This window comes from Colobus angolensis, unplaced genomic scaffold (assembly GCF_000951035.1).
Source record: "Colobus angolensis palliatus isolate OR3802 unplaced genomic scaffold, Cang.pa_1.0 Scaffold164, whole genome shotgun sequence".
NCBI lineage: Eukaryota > Metazoa > Chordata > Mammalia > Primates > Cercopithecidae > Colobus > Colobus angolensis.
The window spans coordinates 1,819,914-1,839,307 of NW_012114755.1; the positions used below are offsets into that span (position 1 = coordinate 1,819,914).

General features: G+C 41.3%; 2 protein-coding genes across 6 annotated transcripts in view; one reads left to right on the forward strand and one right to left on the reverse strand.

Moving 5' to 3' along the window:
• Positions 1-17,835, reverse strand: part of HPS5 (Hermansky-Pudlak syndrome 5) — a 46,501-nt gene extending 28,666 nt beyond the window's left edge. Inside the window, exons 1-8 of one of the 3 annotated variants that reach the window (XM_011937459.1) lie at positions 17,282-17,835; positions 13,069-13,225; positions 7,240-7,350; positions 6,712-6,776; positions 6,046-6,238; positions 4,232-4,365; positions 1,454-1,666; positions 753-824 (exon numbers count right to left, since the gene is read on the reverse strand). In XM_011937459.1, the coding sequence (XP_011792849.1) occupies positions 753-824; positions 1,454-1,666; positions 4,232-4,365; positions 6,046-6,238; positions 6,712-6,776; positions 7,240-7,350; positions 13,069-13,176 (896 nt within the window). In that variant the 5' untranslated portion in view covers positions 13,177-13,225; positions 17,282-17,835. The remainder of the gene's footprint in view (positions 1-752; positions 825-1,453; positions 1,667-4,231; positions 4,366-6,045; positions 6,239-6,711; positions 6,777-7,239; positions 7,351-13,068; positions 13,226-17,281) is intronic. The other 2 variants (XM_011937461.1, XM_011937460.1) reach the window with 2 other exon arrangements.
• GTF2H1 (general transcription factor IIH, polypeptide 1, 62kDa) overlaps positions 17,604-19,394 on the forward strand; it is a 46,154-nt gene continuing 44,363 nt past the window's right edge. Inside the window, exon 1 of one of the 3 annotated variants that reach the window (XM_011937456.1) lies at positions 17,604-18,076. The gene's annotated coding sequence lies outside the window, so the exon portion shown is untranslated. The remainder of the gene's footprint in view (positions 18,077-19,394) is intronic. The other 2 variants (XM_011937457.1, XM_011937458.1) reach the window with 2 other exon arrangements.

The following is a 19,394-nucleotide window of genomic DNA, read 5'->3' on the forward strand; positions in this document are numbered from 1 at the left end:
CCAGGATGGTCTCAATCTCCTGACCTCATGATCCACCCGCCTCGGCCTCCCAAAGTGCTGGGATTATAGGCGTGAGCCACCACGCCTGGCCAGAAATAATTTTTTATTGATGAAATAGAGTTCAAGATATTGGCTGGAAATCATACACTGGCGCTCTTGCAGAACAAGGTGTAAGAATTGGCAGGCCCAGCAGTTAACAACTTTTAGGGCAGCACTTTGTGCTAGACTTTGCACCTAATCCAACTAGAAGGCTGGCTGAACTCTGACTTTAGAATACGGCTGAAACTGCCTCCAGCAGATCTTTCATGCAAGTATTTGTCAGAGTACCTACAGGATAGAGAGCTGAAATTTCACCAAGCATACAAGAACAAGTTCTACAACTTTTTTTGTGCCTGCTTGCTAAAAAAACATACATCTGTGTGGCATATTTTGATCTGGGACTTGCTTTCATTATAGCATCCCACCAGGTAGGGGAGGTTATGAAGAGGTTAGTAGAGCTATCTTAGCTCTGTTAGAAGTTTCTTGGCAATTATAAACTCTCCAATTGGCTTGGAAAGAGAAGTATATTTCTAGGATCTTTCCATTCCTTTTAAATACAGAACACTTCATGTAACATAATTATTTCCTAACTTTCTAAAAATAATTTAGTGCAAAAATAACCTTAAAAAACTAACTACTTCTGAACAAGAAACAGAGATTAAAAGCTAAGTATTCTTTTTGCCCCCCCAGATCAAAGGAAAGTAGAAACTTACCTAAGATGTAAGAGTTTGGGGAAAGACAAAGATTGAGAGGATCCAACTGTATGATCATACTGAGGTTCTGATCTAGAAAGTAAACACATCTGTTAATGAGTCTATCTGTTAGAACATAAAATTATACTTTTCCTAATACAGGGTAATTTTTGCCTCCAAAACAAATTCAACAGCCTAACTACATCTGCCCTTATTCAACTCACATTAATCATAGGAAAGGTAATTCTCAAAGACTTCTTTGGTTTTTCTGAATCTTTTAATAAAAATTCAACTTCACTCTGAAAAGACATAATGAAATCATTTTTTTTTTTTTTTTGAGACGGAGTCTCATTCTGTCGCCCAGGCTGAGTGCAGTGGCATGATCTCGGCTCACTGCAAGCTCTGCATCCTGGGTTCACGTCATTCTCCTGACTCAGCCTCCTGAGTAGCTGGGACTACAGGCATGCGCTACCACGCCCAGCTAATTTTTTTTTTGTATTTTTAGTAGAGATGGGGTTTCACCCTTAGCCAGGATGGTCTCAATTTCCTGACCTCGTGATCCACAGGCCTCGGCCTCCCAAAGTGCTGGGATTACAGGCGTGTGCCACCGCGCCTGGCCAGGTATAATAAAATCTTTAACACTTATAGAATATCAGAGATTTTCACCCAACCTCTATATATAAGCTCTTCAAACAATCCTAACAAGCCATACAAATCATTACCTTAGAGTAATCACAGGGAGAGGTGGCAACGAGAGGAGTTTCTTGAACTGATGTGTACTTATAACTTCTCCATCAAAGTTCACTTCCCACATCCTAGAGCCTGGGCGAGCACAATATATCAGAGGTTGCTGGCCCCCAGAACATCTTCCAGGAAAGAAACAAGCTCCGTATTCTCCATCTCTTTCCTTGTTTCCAATTTTCCAAAACTTTTCTCTAACATCCAGAAAGGAAGAGAAAGCAGATTTACTTATTTTAAAAAAGGCAAAAACAATGGCACTACAAATCAGCATGGGCATAATAACTCCACTCACAATGCCTTCTCCTTCATTCATATTAGCAATATACTGAAAAAACCAATAGAATGGAAAGATCAAAATAGGATTCTGGCTCTGATTTGCCATTAGCTATTTCTGTGACAGGAAGCAAATCATTTCATATTAGTACTTAGTTTATTAGCCACAGAATAAGAGGCTCAGAATTAATGTAAAGGCCCCTTTCAAATCTAAAAGGTGAATGCTACCAAACTATTCCGTACATCCTTGAACCCTACTAATTGCTTCTAAAGTCACTTTGTAAAATGTTCTTTGGACACTCTATGGAAGCTACTAATCTAGTTCTCTAACTCTGTCTCCAAGTCACTTCCTCACCACAAACACCCAATAAACTTACTTTTTCCCCAAAAACCCAGGTCCTTCTGCAACTCTGCACCTTGGAGTATTCTGCTCCCTTAGGATTACGTGAGTTAGATACATAAAAGAGCTTAGTACACTGCCTGGGAACATGGAAGGTGATGATGAGGGAGATGTCTCTTTCTAAAAACTCTTGTTACTTACTCTCCATGATTTCATCATTCCTCCTCAGAAACTTTCCCTGATTCCCATATATGGAATTACATGCTTCCTATGCTTTGCTTTCATAGCACTTATGATATGATATATGGCAATTATGTCTATTTAAACAGCAAATCATGACTTTTCAGGGCAAAGGACACTTCTTATTCCTCTTTGGTTGGATTCCCAGTGTGTAGCACAGTGTCAGGCCTACAGAAAGCACTCAATACATTGTAGAGTTCCATAAACTCAATCTCTTTTATTGAAGAGTGATCTAGTACACTCTAGCATGAATTTACTAGATAACCTCTGATAATTCAATAACTACTTCTGTAGTTACTTGTTTTATGAATAAAATATAACATTTGCTTTACTTTAAGAACATTGGTGTAAGAGTGCTTTGAAATGTATACAGAGCAGTACAGTAAGTAGTGGTTTTATTACTTATATTCCTTATTTGGGAAATAAAATATATTTCTTCCTTATTTTATATATTTTATGGTACCTAATACAGTGTTAAGGATCTGGAGGAATATAATAAATGTTTGCTGAGTGAAAAATGCAATCAATTCATTATCATTTGTATCCTCATTAATCTTACTTTTTATTATTTTTCAAACAATATGTCACAGGCTCAAAGTTGAGTATTTTCACATATGCTACCTTAGTTAATCCTTAACACTAAATTTACATGAAGCAAAGTCATATCTATCACTTTGGCTAGTCACTAGGAGGCCTAGCTTTTAAAAATATATACATATACTGTTTGTTGGGAGGAAAAATAGGTTGAAACAAAAAGATTTTTTAACATAAGTATATATTTTATTAAACTATCCATGTCCCCAAAAACTGAATTCTAGCTAACAGAAAGTAAGCACATCTAAACATGTTATTTTTACAAGAGGTTCTAGGCTACTGTCATCCAACTTTAGTTATGAAATAGGTACACGGGGGTTGATTACACAATTCTCCCTTCTTTTGTGTAGGCTCAAAACTCTCCATGACAAATTTTTAAAAGGAGATGGTCCTGAGAAATATGATAGCTGCCAGGTCCAGTGAAAAAAAGAATGGCCAGTGAAAATTTCCTTGCAGTGAGAATGGTTGAGAACTTTGGCACAGTGATGCATAATATTCATTTCCAGCTGTCTGCTATTCTGCTCTGGTATTTCACAGCTATCTCTAATGCACTCCTTTGCCACTCATTGGACCTCTGGCTCTATCTACCCTTGAGATTTTGATGAAATACTTATCTTCGTAAAGCTCTTATTCTTCATCCAATTTCACCCTTTAGTAAAATTCTATTAAAATAAAACAAATCTTGAAAACAACAAAACTCAAAGAAGCCTTCCTGCTTCCCCATATAAAAACAGGCCTTTGGCCTTCTCTCATGGCACTTAGAATACGCCTCACCAGCAACGGGCTCACGGAATACTTGTCTTAGTCACCCACTGGACTGTCTTAGACTCCTCTACCTCCTCTCTGCTCTCTAACATCAGCTTGCATACAACTGATTTCGTAACATCTGTAATAGCCAAGGGCAGTGGTTCTTGCCTGTAATCCAAGCACTTTGGGAGGCTGAGGCAGAAGATCGCTTGAGCCCAGGAGTTCAAGACCCACCTGGGTAACACGACAAAACCCAGTCTCTGAACAAAATACAAAAAATTAGCAGGGCATGGTGGCATGTGCCTGTAGACCCAGCTACTTGAGAGGTGAGGTAGGAGGATCGCTTGAGCTGGGGAGGTCAAGGCTGCAGCGAGCCATGATCACACCACTGCACTTCAGCCTGAGTGACAGAGTGAGACCCTGTCTCAAAAAAACAAAAAAGAAAAGAAAAGAAAAGAAAAAAAAATCTGTATAACTGATTGATGGGGCTTGGGGTAGATAACTTCTAAGTTCCTCCCATTTCTAAAAGTCTGCATTTCTGATGACTAATGGATGGTCAGTATACCTCTCAGTGTCACACAAGAAGGATCGAGTTAGTGAAGATATAAGTAGCCTTCCATCCAAATAATCTAACTGTACAACACAGGAGTCAACTGTTGTTATGGTCTGAACAGGAAACATCACAAAAGCAGCAGCTGCCTAAAAGGAATGTGAGAAAGAAATAGTTTATTTAATCATAACACACACATGTGATCTCTTCCTCTTTACCTTGTAAATGAAAATAACTTGAATAGCAAAATAAAATTTTCAAATAAGCCAAAATTTAATTTGCTTATAAGGATATCAAAGTTTCACTCACTTAAAAGTTGTATTAAATAATTTGGTACATTAACTGCAGAAGGGAATTCTTAAGGCTCTGTTTGTGATCATCTAATCTTAGAGGTTAGAATGAAAAAGATGAAGCAAGCTTTAGAACTTGTTAGTCAGGCGTGGTAGCACAGATCTACAATCCCAGCTACCCGGGAAGCTGAGGCAGAAGGATTGCTTGAGCCTAGGAGCTTGAGGCTGCAGTGAGCTTTGATCGTGCTACTATATTCCAGCCTGGGCAACAGAGGAAGAACTTGTCTCTAACTAACTAAAGTTCTGGAGTATGTGAGAGAATTTTTCACCTGTAGATAGTACTTCTCCCTTTGAGAAAAAGACAAAGTACGTTTACTATGTATAGGGTTTCTATATTTTAGATCCAAAATATATTAAGAATCAATTGATAACTTTGATAGGTCATGATGGCAAAAACCAGAAAAATATTCTGATGTGTTCATTAAAATAAAGTAATTGAGCCAATAGCCAGGTGCAGTGGCTCATGCCTGTAATCCCAACATTTTGGGAGGGCAAGGTGAGTGGATCGCTTGAGCCCAGGAGTTTGAGACCAGCCTGGGCAACATGGCAAAACCCTGTCCCTACAAAAAATTTTTAAAAATTAGCCAGGCGTGGTGGTACATGCCAGTAGTCCCAGCTACTCAGGAGGTTTGGGGTGGGAGGATTGCTTCAGTCCGGGTGATCAAGAGTGCAGTGAACCATGATCTCACCACTGTACTTCAGCCTGAGTGACAGAACAAGAACCCGTCTCAAAATAAAACAAAATAAAATATAAAATAAAATTAATTTAGCCAATAGTAGTTAGAGCCCTTCTTTTCTGCCAGGATCCTAAACAGAAATAAGCCAATGCGAGACAAATCCCTCTACTTCTGCTGTAATGGCCTTGGAGGAGCAGGACAATGAGAAGCTGGTCTACTCTGTCTTAATGACAGACTGGAGCATTCTGTTAGAGTAAACTGAATGCTTCTACTCAGAAATAACTGCAGCAGGAAGCCTGAGAACCTGCAGAGCAGAGCAAACCCCGAAGGGGTCTTCAAGATTCCATTCAAAATAAATTATATCCATCCTGATAAAAAAATATTCCTAGACCTATGAGTTTCTTCTACACAAGAAGCGGAGAAGATCAGGAGCCTGAGCAATTGGTGTCATTTCTATGTCTGTCATTTTATTCACACCAATAATAAATAATTTCTTTTCTTTCATAGCCTTATACTAAAGAATGCTTTAAATGAGCCATGCAGGTGAATCAGGAAGAACTGCAATAGAAAATGTGCAAAGTACTGAGGTTAGCTCACAAAAGCCATTCTGTAACAGCATTGAGCTATAACAGGCTACTATATGTACTATATAAAAACAGGTCTCCTCAAAATCTCCAAGTCTGGACTCTGGATTAGTCTCCCAAGAAATACAGTAGATAAAAATCACAACCTTTAATTGGAAGTTTTATAAGACAACACCTTGTATCTCACTACATACACAAAGAATGGGACTGCTTCTCACCTTTGCTTGTTTAGAAGTACTGAGTTTGATGGCAGAAACCTTCCCGGTATGATCACCTACAAAAACTCTAAGAATAGCTGTATCCCAACAGAGAGCTGTGACTCTTCGGCCTCTGTGTTCTGAAGACACATAAATTTGTTCTGGTTTCCCACGACGCTCTTGATTTAATTCCCAAACAACTACAAGACCTTGACTGCAAGAATTGAGTCACAGAGGCAAACTTTTGGCAATGATGAACAAGGTACAATTTAATTGCATCACAGTATCAACTATATTAAATACATATGCAACTCTTATTCTTCAGAAAAGAGGAAGTATTATAAAAAGTCAAGATATTAATTTCCTTGTTTTAGTCACCAAACCAGTTTAATAGGAGAAGTTAAATGATCTAAATTATCTCTGTTCCCTTTCTCTTTTAAGGCCTTTGAAATGTTGTAACCTCAAATTAGCATTTTCTACAAACACTCGGATGACCAGCTATCCGTTCTCGTTTGCTGGGTACTGAGAGATTTCCCAAGACACAGGAATTTCAGCGTTAAAACTAGGACAATCCTAGGCAAACCAGGATGGTTGGTTACCCTAACAAACACATTAAATAAAATAATTAAATGTGTCAAATTGAAATGCATTTGAAAAAGGACAGACAGTTTTAGAGCAGATTCTTACCTGGTAGCTACAGCAACATAATCATCATCATGTAAACAACAGGCAACTTGAGAAATTGCACCTTCCTAGAGTACAAAAGAAAAAATATTTTTTAAATCTCAAGTTTTACATTATTATTATTTTTTTATTTATTTTTTTTTTTTGAGACTGAGTCTCGCTCTGTTGCCCAGGCTGGGGTGCACTGATGCAGTCTCGGCTCACTGCAACCTCCACTTTCTGGGTTCAAGCAATTCTCTGGCCTCCGCCTCCCAAGTAGCTGGGCTTACAGGTGCCCACCAACACGCCCAGCTAATTTTTGTATTTTTAGCAGAGACAGGGTTTCACCATGTTGGCCAGGCTGGTCTCCAACTCCTGACCTCAGGTAATCCACCCGCCTTGGCCTCCCAAAATGCTGGGATTACAGGCGTGAGCCACTGCACCAGGGCAAGTTTTACATTCTTTTATTCCAAATGATTATTTATATTGGAGAAATTTGCATTTATGAAAGAGACTCCAAATGGTATATGACAGAGCTGTCCTTAATCTTACCCTGTGTGAAAGAAAAAGCCTGTGCTTCCAACCTTCTTTCTGAATGAGATGGAGTCCTCCTCCTGAACTGCCCAAAGCCAACCATTTCCGAGACACAGCTATGCTCGTGCACTAAAAACATGTAAAGAGAAGTGTGAGATGATCACAGCAACTTAACCAAATAGACTATCCACTGAAAATAAATACTGAGGATTTATGCATCAGGCTCCTTCCCTCACTTTACCCTCTGCCCAAATGGACACAACATGACACTTACTCTCTAATTCTAGAATAGTAAAAAATACTGAAGAAAGAACATTTTGTTTTTAAACTTCTAAATGAATCTCACAAAGGCTGAATAGGCTCCACCATGTGAGTAATTTTCCTTTGGCAAAAGCTGGCTGTTAGACTGTTCATATTTTGTGTAATTTGGCTAGGTCATTCCAATGCTAACTATAACAATGGAAGACCAAGGAAGTTACCAGAAGATAAAGCAACCATGTTAAACATTCATTCATTTACATCACTTCTAATCTGTACAAACACCACAAAACATCCGCAAGTCTTAGGGTAGGTGAGACTTCATCAGAGAATGCAGTGGCCATGCTGTGCCCAATACCCTGTGGCAAAGTTGTTAGTTGGTTGACTAAGAGACATTCCCAATCCTCTTCAATTTTGCTGCTTTTCACTACAGAAGTTGGAAAACCTAAATATTCACCTTCCCAGTTCCCTAGTTGCCAAGCGTTGCCATGTAACTCAATTCTAGCTAATATGACCAACACAGCTGAAGGCTTCTCAGGAAGGGAAGCTTTACCTTTCCAGGTAAGAGGCAGAGCCTGTAGAAAGCCTTTGCCCTTTGCCCCTACTTTCTTGAGATGTTAATGAGAATAGTAAGACTGGAGACAGGACACATATTGCAAATGCAACTAAAAGCTAACATATGTACAATGGTAGAAGAGGAAAAATGGGAGCCAGTTATATCATTGGGCCACTACACTAAACCCAGAACACTAACCTCCTATGAGATTATAAACATCTTTACCACTTAAGCTCCTATTAATATGTTACACCATACTGTAACTTGCAGCTGAAAAAATGTCTGATGTCAAGCCTCAAAACTGTTACTCATATTATTTTGTCTATCACTTCCTATTTTTCCCTTTCCTCAGATGCTAGTATTTCCTTTAGGGCAGTAGCAAAAGTATAAAAATGAAATTATTTTGGTACTGGTTATGAAACTTTGTTTTTTACCACATCATTCCTGAGTTTAATCAAAATAACTCAGAGATTGAAGGAAGTACATAGTTCTTTGAATTCCAAGGACAATCAAAACACATAGCTATTCAGAAAAGAAAAATAGCTCAGGGCAGTTTGAACTATGTGAAGTATGCAGGTCCAGACAGAAATGAATATGAGATATCAGTCATGCCCCCACTCTCGGCACCCATGCCTGGGGACAATTGTTTAAAGTCATTTTGTCACTGACTAGCTGTCTCGCCTGTTAACTTCATGTCACTGAAATCTGTGATACTAAGAACAGTGTATAGCCAATCAATAGTTTTTGTTATTTTAACATGTTATTGGTAAACAACTCAGAATCTGCCTCCTTTTCCTTTAAACATCCACTTGGGCTGGACAAGGTGGCTCACGCCTATAATCCCAACACTTTGGGAGGTCAGAAGTTCGAGACCAGCCTGAGCAACAGAATAAGACCCCAGCCCTAATTTAAAATTTTTTATTTTTAAGAAAACCAGACCAGGCACAGCAGCTCACGCCTGTAATCTCAGCACTTTGGGAGGCCGAGGTAGGAGGATCACGAGGTTAGGAGATCGAGACCATCCTGGCCAACAAGGTGAAACCCCATCTCTACTAAAAATACAAAAATTAGCTGGATGTGGCAGTGTACACCTGTAATCCCAGCTACTTGGGAGGCTGACACAGTAGAATCACCTGAACCCAGGAGACGGAGGTTGCAGTGAGCCAAGATTGCGCCACTGAACTCTAGCCTGGAGACAGAGCTAGACTCCATTTCAAAAAAAAGGCCTGGTGCGGTAGCTCATGCCTGTAATTCCAGCACTTTGGGAGGCCAAGGCTGAAGGACTGCCTGAGCCCAGGAGTTTGAGACCAGCCACAGCAACATAATGAAACCCTATCTCTAAGAAATTTACAAAAATTAGTCGGGCCATGTAGTGTGGTGCACGCCTGTAGTCCCAGTTACTTGAGAGGCTGAGGCAAGAAGACTGCCTGACGCCAGTTCAAGGCTACAGTGCACTGCAGTGTGCTATGACTCAGCTATGATGACTGTGAATAGCCACTGTACTCCAGCTTGGGCAACACAGTAAGACCGCACCACCCCTTGCCCCACCATCCGTTTCAAAAAAAAATCCACCCAGCACGTTGGGAGGCTGAGGCGGGCGTATTACTTGAGGCCAGGTGTTCAAGAACAGCCTGGCCAATATGGCAAAACCCTGTCTCCACTAAAAATTCAAAAATTAGTCAGGCATGGTGGTACACACCTGTAATCCTAGCCTCTCTGGTGGCTGAGGCATGAGAATCACTTGAAACCAGGAGGCAGAGTTTGCAGAGAGCTGAGATGGTGCCACTGTACTCCATCCTGGGCAACAGAGCACGACTCCATCTCAAAAAAAAAAAAAATCCACTTGTAACTGCTGCTAATTAAAGTGTATATTTAAAACAACTTTTATCTATGTTCCCACATTGTAATCTTCAAGCTTGGCCCTAATAAACTGTCTGCTTATATTATTTTTGCCTTTGTCTCTGTTTTATTTTTTGGGTTTTTTTTTATTCCTTTTGAGATAGGGTCTTGCTGTGTCACCCAAGCTGGAATGTAATGCAGTGATCACAGCTCACTGTAGGCTTAACCTCCCTGGCTCAAGCAATCCTCCCAACTCAGTCTTCTGAGTAGCTGGGACCACAGGTGCCCACCACCATGTCCAGCTAATTTTTGTATTTTTTGTAAAGACGGGATTTTGCCATGTTGCCCAAGCTGGTCTCAAACTCCTGAGCTCAAGCAATCCTCCCACTTCTGCCTCCTAAATTACTGTGATTACAGGTGTGAACCACCAAGCCAGGGCACTTGCCTCAGCTTCTTCCTCTTAGGTCAACATTCTGCCCAGGGTGAACTAACTTTTGCTTTGCTCCCTAAAATGAGGGTTACACCAGACTCCCTGTTTTGGAATGACCGTAGTATAACTGCAATGATTCATGTTATTCAAAATGTAACGGGGTTATTGGGGCTCAGCAACCAATACCCCAAAATATGGAGCTTTGACATGCTGACAGTTCTCAGAAGTTGCCTCAAAATCAAAGTCCCTTTAACCTTGCCTCGTTTCCACCTCTCCACCAAGCACAGAGAGGGACTCTCTCCATAGGAATTTCCTTATCTGACCAAGAAAGTCTCTTTCCAAAAGGCACAGGCTCAGTGGCTCATGCCTGTAATCCCAGCACTTTGGGAGGAGGCAGGAGGATTGTCTGAGGCCAGGAGTTTGAGACGAGCCTGGCCAACATGGTGAAACTCCATCTCTACTAAAAATACAAAAATTAGCCAGGCATGGCAGCAGGTGCCTGTAATCCCCGCTACTCGGGAGGCTGCAGCACAAGACTCACTTGAACCCAGGAAGTAGAGGTTGCAGTGAGCCAAGATCGCGCCACTGCACTCCAGTCTGGGCAAGGGAGTGAGATTCTATCTCAAAAAAGAAAGAAAGAAAGGAAAGAAAGACAGAAAGAAAGAAAGAGAGAGAAAGCTTCCTTCCAAAAGAAATGCAATTGTCCTAAACGCTTTCCCTAGGGATCTCATCAAATTACCAGGAAAGATCAACCACTAGAGAAGAGACTGGGAGTGATCATCATGCCCAGACAGACTTTTCATTTATTCTTCTGAAGGCAGCTCCAAGAGTTCATCTGGGGGATTTTACCTGATTGTTCCTATGCAGCTCCATCCCTCACCTTCCCATGTCTGCCTCCCACTTGCTAGGTCTATTCATTCTCCCTAATGATTTATTGCTACTCAAAACAATCACCTACATTCTCCATATCCCCACTTCCCTATGAAAGAGGGTACATATAGCCAGGCATGGTGGCTCACTCCTGTTACCCCAGTGCTTTGGGGAGGCCAAAGGCCAAGGCACAGGATTGCTTGTGGCCAGGAGTTAGATGCTATCATGAGCTATGGTCTCACCACTGTACTCCAGCCTGGGCAACACAGCAAGACCCCATCTCTACAAAAACTTTTTTAAAATTAGCCTGGCATGGTGTCGAGTATGTTTAGTCCCAGGTACTCAGGAGGATGAGGCAGGAGGATTACTTGAACCCCAAAGTTTGAGGTTACAGTGAGCTAGGATCTCCCCACTGCACTCAGGCACAGGCAACAAAGAGAACCTGTTTCAAAAGAAAAAAAAAAAAGAAAAGATGATTTTATATGCCTTTTTTCCTATTAATCTTACTTGTATTAGTTGATTTTCAGCAAACCTTCAGAGGGTGAAGGCACAGTTTTCTCTTGGTCTTTGTGGGATATACTCATTTATACCATTTTATTTTCAATCATATACATTAGCTTCTGAGAGAAGACAGCAACACTAACAGGAAAATGAAGCAAGTCAGTATCATGGTTTCCAGGGATGGTAAATTAGAATTCAAAAGATAGCTCAAAAAATAAATCAAGAAAGAGCTATGAAAATTATACCTCTATGTAAAGTGTCAACCTAAGAGGAAGAAGTTGAGGCCAAACTAACATCGAGTTTATCTGGGCCAAGTTTGAGGACTGCAGCCTAGGACACACTTCCAAGTTGCCTTGGTGAATGCTCTGGAAAACAAGAAACTCAAGTTCTCAGAAGAGGCTGTTTGTCAGGAATTCTCATTGGCTTACAGCAATAACATTGATTAGTGATTGGCTATACACTTTTGAACTATAAGGTATACTGCATTTTATCACTACTTGGTGTCAATTCGTCTAGTGCCCACATAGCAAGTAGCTTCAAGAGGTAATTAATTAGCTCAAACAAGAGTGATAAGACCTGTAATCCCAGCACTTTGGGAGGCCAAGGCGGGCTGATCACAAGGTCAGGAGATCAAGACCATCCTGGCTAACCTGATGAAACCCTGTATCTACTAAAAATACAAAAAATTAGCCAGGCATGGTGGTGGGTGCCTGTGGTTTCAGTTACTCGGTAGGCTGAGGCAAGAGAATGGCGAGAACCCAGGAGGCGGAGCTTACAGTGAGCCAAGATCGTGCCATTACACTCTAGCCTGGGTGACAGAGTGAGACTCCGTCTCAAAAAAAAAAAAAAACAGTGATAAAAGACTGCTGTTTCACTCCAATGCTTCTCTGGGCCTGACAATTTTTTTTTTTTTTTTTTTGAGACAGAGTCTCACTCTTTTGCCCAGGCTACAGTGCAGTGGCATGACCTCGGCTCACTGCAACCTCCACCTCCCGAGTTCAAGTGATTCTCATGCCTTAGCCTCCCGAATACCTAGGATTACAGGCACATGCCACCTTGCCCAGCTAATTTTTGTATTTTTAGTAGAGACAGAGTTTTGCCATGTTGGCCAGGCTGGTCTTGAACTCCTTGCCTCAAGCGATCCTCCCACCTCAGCCTCCCAAAGTGTTGGAAATACAGGTGTGAGCCACCACACCCAGGCTGGGCCTGATAATTTAAAGGGGCTCACATTCCTCAGATAAAAAGTTTATTTTCTTTTTTTCTCCCCACGAAAGTATGACTAGGACAGGTAAGAACACCCAAGATTCCATAAAACGTTAAGGAACTAGAGGGTAGGGGCACAGTAACAAAGAGTACATGAAAATGAAACTGATACAAGGATCAATAAATTCACCTTTAGACGACTGGAGTCCAGCCGCAGGGCTGACAGTAATGGATCCAGAGATTCAAACTCTGCAAGAACATGGCTGTAGGACTCTGGTATCACTGGCACAAAAGTCATTTAGCCAGAAAGCTGAAACTTGTTGAATGATAGATACAGTATTCCTTACCTGAATAAAATCCACAAAAAATATAATTTAAGAAGCCCTCCATTCATTTAACATGCATTTAACAAATATGTGGGGAACATAATGAAACATGAGAAAGTCCCCACTATACAGGTACTTAGAAAGAAAACACATACAGGTAACATTGTATGCCACAGTGCGTTTACATTGTGTCATTCCCTGACTCTAAAACTCCCAGAGTAGCAGGTACGGATTCTCAAGGCCCTCCATAATCCTATCCCCCTCTATTATCTAACAGTGTGAGTAAGCAGAATAGGCAGAGTAGGATTTAGGAAAACTGGCCTGTCTCCTCTGAGGCAAAACAGTAACCCTGTTGCTGTATTTCTGTGAGTAGTAAATCTTCTGTCTTTAGGAGTCTTTCATTAAAATGCAATCTTCCATAAAGGTCTCAACTTATTAAGTGTTATCAGCAAACCCTACAGTTATCAGCTAACAATTTAACAGTGCTTAATAGGAATAGGCCACCAGACTCCTCTCTCCAACCTAGCAGGGGCTTAGTAAGTGAGGTGAATGAATGAACAGATCTACTAAGTGAGAAGGTACAGGGAAATAGAGCACAAAGAAAAATAAAGAGCTTCAACAAAAGAGACTAGATAGGACAGAACAGGGATAAGAATGCAAGGTAACAAATGCCAAATAACCAGTGAGGACTTTGTAAAGTAACACAAGAGTTTTTATGTGTTCACCTACTCTCAAATGCACTTTTATGTCCAATTGCAGCAATTTCCAGAAAAAAAGAAAAGAAAATTCTCCCCATAAATTACAACTTTTCTCAATCACTTGTTACCTGCCAAATTTAGAAAGCAAATTAATACAACAGAAAAATTCATAAACTGTTTATACATTCTCGTTATTTGTTCATGCTTTATGTTTTTGACTTTTTTTCCAGAAACATATATATTCAATCACTCATTTATTCAACAGATTTGTACTGAGCACCCACCTAAGTGCCAGACATTATTCTAGGTCCTAGATATGATAAAGTTCTAACCCTCAAAGAACATACTTTCTAGTGGCAAAACGAAGACTATAGTATTTTTTATTGCACACATATAACACAATCTGATTTTCTGCTAGTAACACTGTTCCTAATACAGCTTGACCTCTGCAAGGAGAATGATGTTCAGGAAAAAAAAAAAAAAAAAGTTTTCACATGCCTGTACTCAAAATATTTGAGAATTATTGATCTAAGAAAATCTTCCCTCATTCTTTTCACTCATTCATTTCATTCAGTACCTAGTAAAGTACCAGGCACAGTGGTAAAAAAAGACAAGTAAAACAATTCCAGAAGTCAGTCAGTTTATAATAAAGAGAAAAAGACAAATACTACACACACACACACACACACACACACACACACACACACAGTCTTATGAGGGAAACATAAGCAAACTGCTTTGTTAGAACTTTACAGGACAGAGGGATCACATTGAATTAAAGCGAACCGAAGAAAACTCTCTAAGGAAAGTAGTACTAATGCTGATTACGCTTTTATCTCAAGGAAAAGGGAAAGGGTAGCAGGTAGGGCAGCAACATGCAAATATATAGAGAAGAAAAAAATGCAGAATATACTAGAAGCATACAAATTTAGTCTTTGATTGAAACATAGGATACAAGCAATGGAATAATGAAAGATAAAGCTGGAATCATAATTTGGGCCCAAGTTACAAAACACTTTGAATTTCAAACCAAAGAGCCTGAACTTAACTTGGCAGGCAACAGAAAGGAATTGAAGAATTTGGTGTTGGGAGGTCGCATAATTTCTGTAAAGGGCTGCAGGTGGTTAGACGCTAGAAAACAAAGACTTGAGAAAAGGGGTGGGTGGTATGAAAATGAGGATAAAACATTTCAATTACTCAAGAAGTCTGGTAGAAAAGGAGAAAACCTCTCTGGACTTTATTATTGGGGAGACTCTTCAACAGATTTTTAGGTAGTAGCTAAAAGTAGACTCTAAAACGAAAGGGACTGAAAATACAAGAAAAAGATAAAACCATGGTACAGGATCCAAGAGATGGAAAGGAATGATAATATCATAGTGTCTCCTCTACGTGTGATCTTGAAAGAAACTCCAAAGTAGATAGGTCATTTTGCCTTAATCTCGGTGAAAAGAGAATATCCTGGAAGTTATAATATAATGGGGGTAGGGAGTGGGGTGGGGAGGGGGACACACCTAGTAAGTTCTACTGAAAAGAAAAAAAGAATTTAACAGAAATGAGAATGGACAATAAAAACAGCATAAGCAACGCCAATTCTCAGAGAAGCTGCTGGATGGAAGTGTTAAACCAACTCTAACTTTATGCATTTATGTTTACTCTCCCTGAAATGACTGCTTCCCCTCCAGATCTTCTTATCCAAACGTATCCAGCTTTCAAGATCCCACATGAGCCCTATTTCCTAGAATTCTCAAGATGGAAACAGATTCATAGGTAATTCAGTGAACATGTCCACCTAATTCAGAAATTAGTTTTGCCCTAGGTCCCCGAACATTTTCAGCAATGGAAAGAAATCACTCACTCTCATGAAGCTGCCAACTCCAGTCCTCCACAGGGCTCATTGTTATAAGGTTCTTTTTAATACTGTGCTGAAGCCTGATCACTTAGAGCTCTACCATTATTCCTAATTGTATGTAGCTTCTACAGTTGAAGGGAATGAGCTGTCTCTTTCCAAAACAATCCTTCTGTATTTGAAAAGTCTTACCAGGTCTTCTAAAAATTTAACATTCCCAGTTCCTCCATCACTCCTGACACGACCTTTTCCAGCCCTCTGTTCCAGTCAACCTTCTACAGAGGCACTTTAGTTTGTCTAAAAATGAGGTGCCTAGTGCTGAGCATAATACTCCTTAAGCAGTTGGATGAGCCCAGAATAGAGTAGAAACACTAACTTCCTGGATCTAGACACTAAGTTTCTATATTACAACCTAAAATAGTATTAGTTGTGTTTAAGTGGCCATGTTACACCGTTGATTCAACAGAGCAAGTGGTCGACTAAAACCCAAAGAAATTGTTTACATAAATAAAATCTTCTTAGCCAGTAGCTACATATAGTAGAACTGAGCTCAAATTGAAAGCTGCTATTAATCAAATGCAACAATGGATACAAAAAGTACCTAGAAATGTACAAACAGTATAAACAGGAACAGCAGAATGCTGATAATTGCACAAGTTGCGTTAAGTGTACATGAGGGTTCATTTTATTATCCTACTTTTGTCTACGTTTGAAATTTTCCACAATAAAGTTTTAAAAGTATGTACTTAATACTGTACAAGCCTTCAATAGCTCTATTTCTTGAAAATCTTATCTCCTCCCTACTTCTTTTCCCAGTCTCATTTCCCATCTTAACCTCTCTCCTATTCTCCAACTACATTGGATTCAAGTCTTTTTTTTCCCTTTCATTCTATAAACTTGCTGTGCCTCCATAGTTTTAATACATGATGTTTATGGAATCTTCCCGCATTTACCAAAACCCTATCCTTCTGCAAAGCTGAGTTTAAATGTTACTTCTATGAAGTGACTCTACCAAAAACTAAGAACATTGAAGTTGACGACAAATGCTTAACCAAAGTAAATGAAACAACTTTTGGAAGACTGGCTTGCCCAAGGACCACAGGACTCATAAATGGTATATCTGAGATTAGAATACACGTCTCCTGAATCCAAATCTCATTATCTTTCCATTATCGTAAAATAGTTCAGTGTTTGTTGCTCACACATCAAATGCAAGTATGTTCTGTTTTGCCCCAGTAGGTGCGTGGAAGAAAAGAGGAGAAAGAAATACGAGAGCAAAAATTGAAGAAATGAGAAGGAGAAGTTGCCGACTGTCTCATTTTCACAATGGGATCTTTCTATCTAAGAAGAAATGATCAGAAAACAACTCTCTGCCTCAGACAGACAAATGGCGACTGACTCATTCATACATTCATTCATTCAACATTCGAGTGCCTTCTATGTTCCAGGACCTGAACACACCGCTAGAGACACAAGGATGAACAAAATACAATCCCTGCCCACAAAAAGTTCCTTGCCTAGTGGAACTACTACCTTTTTAACAGCAGTAACTTTAATATCTTGAGATCTCTTGAGAGGAGACCCAGTAACCAATTTTCAAAGCCAGGCTCACAGACCAGCAGCTGGGAGGTCCCAACCCAGCTCCACCACATCCAGGCCAGTACCTCCCAGCTCTCAGTGGATCGGATCTTGGCTTCCGACTTAGCGCCGGGGAACTCACCGCGCACTAACAGCAGAACATGCACTTCAGTCTCACCTCCCGTTCCGCCCCTTCCTTGCTGACGTCATCCAGGAGAGCCGCGGACCGGAGACAACGCTACTAACGGCACTTCCTCATCACGTGACGAGTCACGCCCCCTGCTTGCGCGTGGTCCCTCCCCCTCAGGTCGCGGTTGCGATTACGCTCTCTACGGCCTGTAGCTGGAGGGCCGTTGCGGGCAGAAGACACGGCGCCGACTGGAACCAGAGGAGCTCTAGGCCAAATGGTTGGGCCAGCCAGGATCCCAGGACCCTTCGCCGCCCGAGACCGGAGAGAGGAAACGAAACAGGCGGGAAACCGTGGGGGAGGGAGGGAACTAGCGGAAGGTGTCATGGCGGCCGCGCTCTTGCGTCACGTGCCTAGGGCCCGCCTTGCTACTTCCGATCACGTGCCCTCGGACTCTCGCAGCCAGCGATGGAGCCGAGACCCCCCAGTCACAGAGGCGGTGGCAACTCCTGCGGCCACTGGGTTTCAGCCTCTTCCCAGCAGCGGCTCTAAGAAGCGCAGCGGAACTCGACCGGATCCAACCCAGTTAGTTACTTCCTGTCTGGAGTTGTAGCTTCCACCTGGTAAGTTTAGACCGAAGAATGCGGACGGGCGGGTTGGTGGGCGGGTGAGGAGCTGACAGGCCTGGGGGCCGCAGGACGGCGTGGATTCTACCCCTGTTCCCAGCGTCGCTGTCGGCGTCTTCCCAATGCCCAAGCCTACCGTCTTGTTTGCCCTTATCCCGAGGCGAGGAAGAGGCGACCCCTAATCTACTTGTCTAAAGGAAGCCTCCTCTTCCACTGAGAGCAGGTTTACCCAAAGCCAGGATCAGATTTGGCTTATGAGAATGAAGTGGAGGCCTCTCCCAGACAGAGAAGCCCTTCCCGTCAGGAAATGTGCTGTTGAGTCTGGGATTCTGTAAGAGAAAAGCTCTCACCTTGGTGTCTGCACACCTTTTGCTTCCACCTGTCAATCTTACCTCTCTTAAAAACCTTCTTGACACATGGGCCAGTCCACACATTCCTAGTTTTGGTCATTTGATTGTGGTGAAATGATGAAAAATAGACCATGAGTACCTGGATATATACATAATTATTTTGTAAATCCCCCAATGTTCTTAAAGGCCAAATTGAATAAGGAGGTGACTTTTTTTTTGTAGAGACACGGTCTTGCTCTGTCGTCCTGGCTGGAATGCAGTGGCGTGATAATAGCTCACTGTAACCTCGAATTCCTGGGCTCAAGCGATTCTCCTGCCTAGTCCTCCCAAAGCGCTAGAATTATAGGCATGAGCCACAGTGCCTGGCCCCAAATGACTCCTAAACTCCCCTTTTAGCGTCAGTAAAATGGGGAAAGGGAAAGGAGAGATAAAAAATACACCTTTCGTCCGTTTGAAGACCAAGTCCTAAAAACAAACAAAAAACAGTGGTTTGAATGAAGTATGCTTTGCAGCGAGTATTGACTCCATACAAACCAATATCCAGACTTGTGATTTTCAAACGTTTTAAAGGAGTGGAACAATTTCTCCCCATGAATTTGTACCTGGAACCCGATATATAAAAAGCAGCATGCTCTGGTGGAACTAAGTTTAAGAGGGCCAGGACCCACCACTCCACTTCGCCTATATCCCAGAGGCATCTCTTTGGAACACAGTTTGAAAACCACTGAACTGGACTTAGGTCAAAGTTGCCAAACTTAAGATTTTTTAGACTTAAGATTTTTTGGACTTAAGCCAAAGTTGCCAAACTTAAGATTTTTTAGAAGACAAAACCAGCCGGGCGCAGTGGCTCACGCCTGTAATCCCAGCACTTTGGGAGGCCGAGGCGGGCGGGTCATGAGATCAGGAGATTGAGACCATCCTGGCTAACACGGTGAAACCCCATCTCCACTAAAAATACAAAAAAA